This window comes from Asparagus officinalis, chromosome 4 (assembly GCF_001876935.1).
Source record: "Asparagus officinalis chromosome 4, Aspof.V1, whole genome shotgun sequence".
Lineage (NCBI taxonomy): Eukaryota > Viridiplantae > Streptophyta > Magnoliopsida > Asparagales > Asparagaceae > Asparagus > Asparagus officinalis.
This window is the reverse complement of record NC_033797.1, coordinates 121,259,687-121,265,724: the sequence shown is the minus strand read 5'-3', so window position 1 is coordinate 121,265,724 and position 6,038 is coordinate 121,259,687. Positions and strand designations below refer to the sequence as shown.

Here is a 6,038-nt window from a genome sequence, read left to right as displayed (position 1 = left end):
GAGAATATAGAGCTTTTTTTTGGTCCAACAGATTCTCCATCCCATTCCCCAAAATAGGGAAGGAGGAGAAAAAATAGGGAGCCTTCCCCAAATCTGCAGCATTCTCCAAATTTTTGGGGAGAGCTTTATTATTGTAATAAATGCGATTTTTCAAAATGGGGAAGCTGTTGGAGTTGGAGCAAAAATAATTTGGAGAATATGACTTTTGTTTCTCCATTTTGGAGAAAATTTTGGGGAGGCTGTTGGAGATGCTCTAAATATTTAAAAGAGTTGGGGTATTAATTTCAAAATTGAAGATGTGGGGGACTAATTCAGAGTACCAATATGAGGGGGGCCTTAGTTTAAAATTTGAAAGAAGTCAGAGACTAATACGAAAAAAAACCTTAGTAATAAAACCCTCTCTATCAAGGGGGCAAGTAAAACAGTAAATTGATTGCAGAGCAAAAATAAGCACATAAAAAAAGCCCAGACAGCAAAATGGAGAGAGAAGTCAGAAAGCCTCAACGGTGATCCTCTCAATTCTCGGTACCCATTTCTTCATTATTAGTATTTTTTTCTAGTTTAAAATGGGAGTTTCATTTTTTTTTTTTTTTTTGATATTTTCGTTGTTGCTTTCACACTGAAAGAAACTTATAATGGGTTTGGTGGGCTTCTCTTTTGACGCCTAGGGAAGAATTTTTCCTTTTGAGGTTCCTTTTAAATTGTTCCTAGGATCTCAATTATATAAAATCATATACAGGGAATTTTGCTACTGATCGTCTATATGGGTCAAACTCCTATTTTTCTTTCATCAAAATCCAATCTTTGACTGGTTTCTCCATCTGGGTACTGTTCAATTTGCAGGATTTTGGCTTCCAGGGATCTGATCTTGATTCTGTGATAAATTTTCTGTGAGTTTCCTTTCAATTTTCGTCTTTTTTATGATTATTTGCATAGAAACTTTGTTGATTAATACAAAAGTGGAATTTGGCTTTGTAAGAAATTTACTGGAAGATCTAAGAGAGAATTATTGTGGATTCTGTTTGTAGTTGTGATACTGCCATTTTAGTTTTTATTAAATTTTCCTGATATACTTTTTGGATGCACTTTATGATATCAGCTTGATGAACATTAGATTGATTTGCTTCCTTTATTTTTATAGCATCTTCATCTTCTGTTACTATGGTAGTTTGCATGTTGATTTATAATGATGCTGAATGTAATTGTTGCTTTATTATATATAAGCTTGGATGGTAGATGATAATTTTATGAACTTCTTATGGCCGTAAGTCTGATGGTTTGTATGTAAGTTGGTAAAAAGAAAGGTAAATCAATTTTTATTAATCATCTTACCATTCCAATTTCTCTATGATACACATAATCATAGAGAAATTGGAGTGGTAAGATGATGATAACTATCAATGAATTCTTGAGTAAAATTATGTACGTTCTGTGTTTATCACGAATTCCATTGTGTTTAGTCTCTTGGTGGATGTCATTCATGAATTTTCTATTGTATGGCCTTAGTATGTAATTTAGTCCTCATCAAGATTTTTCAGCTGCATGTGGAAATTGAATTCTCCTCTAAACCCTTCAAATTTAGTGTATTTTTTAGTGAAGTAAAGTGGCATTTCCACATTACAGTTTCCAGTCAAAATGATTTTTTTTTCAAATAAACTGTCAATTCACCTTCCGTTTTTCATTTCATAGGATACAATATAGTGATCTTTATATTATGTTACCAAATAGGGAAATGAAGTTCTAAGGTCCGGATCCATTTTCTCATACATTGACCGACTTTTGTCCATGAGTTTTGTGTTGTAATGCACATATGAGTAGTCCTGTTGTGGCAGGATCAGTCTTTGCATGATGAAGAATGAACAATTAGAGAAATATATGCCATGCTTTAGGAAAGGATTTGGTCAGGGTTACTTTCTACCTTCATATTGCCCTTAGTGAAGGAAATGTTACCAAGTGAAGCTGTGGACTGGCTTTTGTGTATGTGTCTACCATTTTCCTTCGCTAGTTATACCTAACATCTGACACAATTTAGTTGAATTAGTAACTTGAACTACACATTAATCATGATCACAATCTATAACCTAATTATTCAACACATAATGTAAGCAATGTAATTCTCAAGTTTTAGAGTCTGTAGAAAATATTCATGAAATGGAAGGGGGAAATTCTTTTGGACGGTCAATTCGTTTAGGTCAGGATGATTGGCAATAAAGATAAAAAATGAATTACCTTGTATTCTAATGGAAAGGTGGATGAGTAGAGCAAGGAGCAAGGAGCAAGGAAAGTGTCATTGTAGTATAATGATAAAGTCTTTGGCACTGGGCAAGGAGTTTGAGGTTCAAGCCCTGCTTGTGCTAGGTTATGACTCAGTTGTTACTGAAATACACCAGAAGATTGGATAAGAACCGCACTAATAGTAAGTTGTCGTTCCTATTGAGGATAAATGAAAGAGAATCAATTGAAATGATTTGAACATGTGTATGAAGGCAATAAGTGCATCAGTTAGGATAAGCGACAGGACTTTAGTTTAATAAAATCTAGAATAGGGCAAAGACACTTGACAATTCTCTTTCCTAATAACTTGGAAGGAAACTATGACAACTTCTCTAAGTTCAGAGACCTCTTTCTATCATGAAGCAATAATTTTGTAGGTTGTGGTTGCAAGGTACATGATTTATTAATATTTCTTTTTCTTTAATCAACGTTCTGTCAGTTTGTGCCATTCATTTTCAACTTTGCATTATGCAGGCTTCTATTTACTATCCATTCAATCATGAGAGTGCAATCTCCTCCTTCAATGTCTTCATCTTTTGCTTGCAGAGGTTTGGTGCAAGGAGTTAATATAGTTCTATTCTACTGTAATTTCTCTGACTGAAGCCAATTGGATGCTTGTTGAGTGAATCAACCTGTTAACGGAGGCAACACCAGCTTATAGGCGTTCAAGAATCTCTCTGCGTTTTTCTGCATAAATTTCCCAAATTTATCATGTCTTTCCCCTCTGCCACCTCTTATGGTGAGTCCAGCATGTATCGGGGTAAAGTCAATGCAGACAACTCACGCTTATCTGCTCCATTATTCAACCCAGACAAGCAAATGTTCAATTATACCCCTGATTCCTATCGGCAAGAGCTTTATACTCAACAATACACCCCCAATTCCTCAGTGCCTGGATCAATCTACAATCCTCAAGTTTCTTCAGGCCCATATCAACTCATAAGAAATATTCGATCTTCAATCATCTCAGAAAGCCCATATAACTCCTGTTTTGCTGCAATCCGAGAAAATGACTCCCCGTTAGTCTCCAACATCTCTCATCAGACAACCCAATCACTATCTGATGACCCAATAAGTCCTGCTAATGAGATGGAGTATGATGAAGATGACATCAGATTGAAGCTTCAAGAACTTGAGCAAACGTTACTGGATGACAACGACGAAGAGGACCAAGAAATGGGTATGGATGAAGACTGGACTGAGCCCATAAGAGATCTTCTCCTGTCACACTCGCCTAAAGAATCATCTTCAGACTCCAATCTCAGTAGCATCAGCAGCAACAACAGGGAGACTCGTACACCGAAGCAGCTTCTCTTTGACTGTGCTGCCACAATATCAGAAGGCAACATGGAAGAAGCTTCTGGAATCATTGCTGAGCTTCGGCAGATAGTCTCAATCCAAGGGGACCCACCTCAAAGGCTAGCTGCATACTTAGTTGAGGGCCTTGCAGCTAGAATGGCCTCCTCAGGCCAAGGTCTATACAACGCTCTCAAGTGCAAAGAACCCCCTACTTCTGATCGCCTCTCAGCAATGCAGATTCTATTTGAGGTTTGCCCATGTTTCAAGTTCGGGTTCATGGCAGCCAATAGCGCGATTACCGAAGCCATTAAAGACGAAGAGAAGGTTCATATCATAGACTTCGACATAAACCAAGGAAGCCAGTACTTTAATTTGATACAAGATCTTTCAAGGAGGAAAAATAAACCGGTAAGACTAAGGATTACAGGTGTGGATGATCCTGAGTCAGTGCAAAGGAAAATCGGTGGGTTGAAAGTTATTGGACAACGACTTGCAAAGCTTGCAGAGGATCTTGGAGTACCATTTGATTTTCGAGCTATAGCTGCGAAAACTGGGGATGTAACGCCTTCAATGCTCGATTGTGGTCGTGGTGAGGCGCTTGTAGTCAATTTTGCATTTCAACTTCATCATATGCCAGATGAGAGTGTTTCAACAGTTAATCAGAGGGATTGTCTTCTTCGTATGGTGAAGAGCCTGGAACCCAAGTTGGTTACGGTTGTGGAGCAGGATGTGAATACAAATACCGCCCCATTCTTTCCAAGGTTTTTCCTAATTGAATTCTCTTTTTTTCCTTTCTTTCTCTCTCTTGCACTGTTACATCTGAGGGTGTACCTGCTTGTATAGTGAACTTACAATTTTATTCTTGCAGACTCCATTGGGCTTTTAGATACTTGGTTGTAAATAAGTGAAAAAAATAATATACAAGTTCCCTTACCTTAAAAAAGGAAATTGACGGGGAAGATAGTCTCAGTTTCTAAGAAAAACCACGAGAGGCAATACAAGTTGAGTTAATTATAAGGCATAGAAATTCCTTGAAATTGGTTGTCCCTGTTTCCTCTCTTTTCTATGTTTCCCTTATATTGTTGGAAAAAGTTATGTATGCTAAGCTTCCTACATTAGGAATAGCGAATTTTATTTTTTTGAAGAATATATGAATCAAGACATCCTCTAAATTGGATGGCATTTAGTATTGTGATCATAACTTGCCTTCTTGAGCTCACCCAAATTAATAATTTTTTGTGCATTTTTTTCCAGATTTTCAAATTGTTACAGTAACTGAATTTTCTAGTTCATACTTCCTGTTCCTAATCCAAGTGGATTAATATAGGTAACTCATTATACATGAAACCAGCGGTTTCTGAACTATTAATGCATAAATTAAAGACTTCGAGCTTTGTTAAATCTTTTTCCTTTGGAGACATTTGGCTAGATCATAAATCATGTGTTACTATGGATTTTCTGAATGCAGATGATCTTCCCTGGAGTTTGCATTATTATAGATAACCATCAAATCTTCCTGCTATAATCACTGTTCATTTGATTTCTAAAAGAATCACAGTCGTAGTATCATTTCACCTTCTAATTTTGGGACAAACTTTTTTCCAGGGTAATATAATTTGTATTTGTCACTTTCTAATCCTTTTGTGCTTCCTCAAATTTATGTAATTGTGTTTCCCTTTGGCTGATTGATGGAAAAACTTGGCTTAATTTAATGTTAGGTTTGTCGAGGTCTACAACTACTATTCTGCTGTTTTTGAGTCCCTCGATGCAACGATGTCAAGGGAAGACCCAGATAGGATGAATGTGGAGAAGCAGTGTCTTGCAAGAGACATTGTCAATATCGTGGCGTGTGAAGGTGCTGATCGCATAGAAAGCCGTAAATCTTAACACTGTCACTCAATCATTAGCCCCCCCCCCCCCCCCCCTCCCTTGCACATGCTGCGGCGGCAAACAAACACAACGGAAATCACCTTTAAAATGGGGGTCATGAAATGGAAAACCACTTGCAAGCTTCAATTATGCAGAAACCACCTTTAAGGTTTGGGTAGCACTTAACTACCTTGATCTATTTCCAGTGGAATGCTGATTGCCAATCGTCAAAATGCCCTTAGAAAAGACGCATGTGTCATATGTTAGCCAAAATCTGAAGCAAGGTTTAACCAAAATTTATAGGGCCGTTTAAATTTCATCAGAAATTGATCTAGGTGTGTTGCTGCTTGCTGGAACCCAATATTTAAAAGTCGCTAGTTTCGGTGGGGGATATGAAGAGCCTAGGTGGGGTGAGGTGAGGTGCAATGAGGGTGGAGGGAAAGACATTTCTTTTGGCCTTCATGTTAATTGGAGCGACGAGAGAGAGCGTACACCCTTTTCTAGTTTTATTTTTTTTTTCTCTTTTTTTTTTTTTTTTTTTTTTTTTTTGGGGGGGGGCGGGGGGGTCGTGTCCCTACTTCCTCTCCCATTTTTAC

General features: G+C 37.4%; 1 protein-coding gene across 6 annotated transcripts in view; it reads left to right on the top strand.

Annotated features, from left to right (window-relative positions):
• Nucleotides 397-6,038, top strand: part of LOC109838055 (scarecrow-like protein 1) — a 6,457-nt gene continuing 815 nt past the window's right edge. Inside the window, exons 1-4 of one of the 6 annotated variants that reach the window (XM_020406504.1) lie at nt 397-525; nt 844-890; nt 2,821-4,334; nt 5,292-5,443. In XM_020406504.1, the coding sequence (XP_020262093.1) occupies nt 2,986-4,334; nt 5,292-5,443 (1,501 nt within the window). In that variant the 5' untranslated portion in view covers nt 397-525; nt 844-890; nt 2,821-2,985. Of the gene's footprint in view, nt 526-612; nt 891-2,748; nt 4,335-5,291; nt 5,448-6,038 lie in introns of those variants that run through there. The other 5 variants (XM_020406505.1, XM_020406506.1, XM_020406507.1 and 2 more) reach the window with 5 other exon arrangements.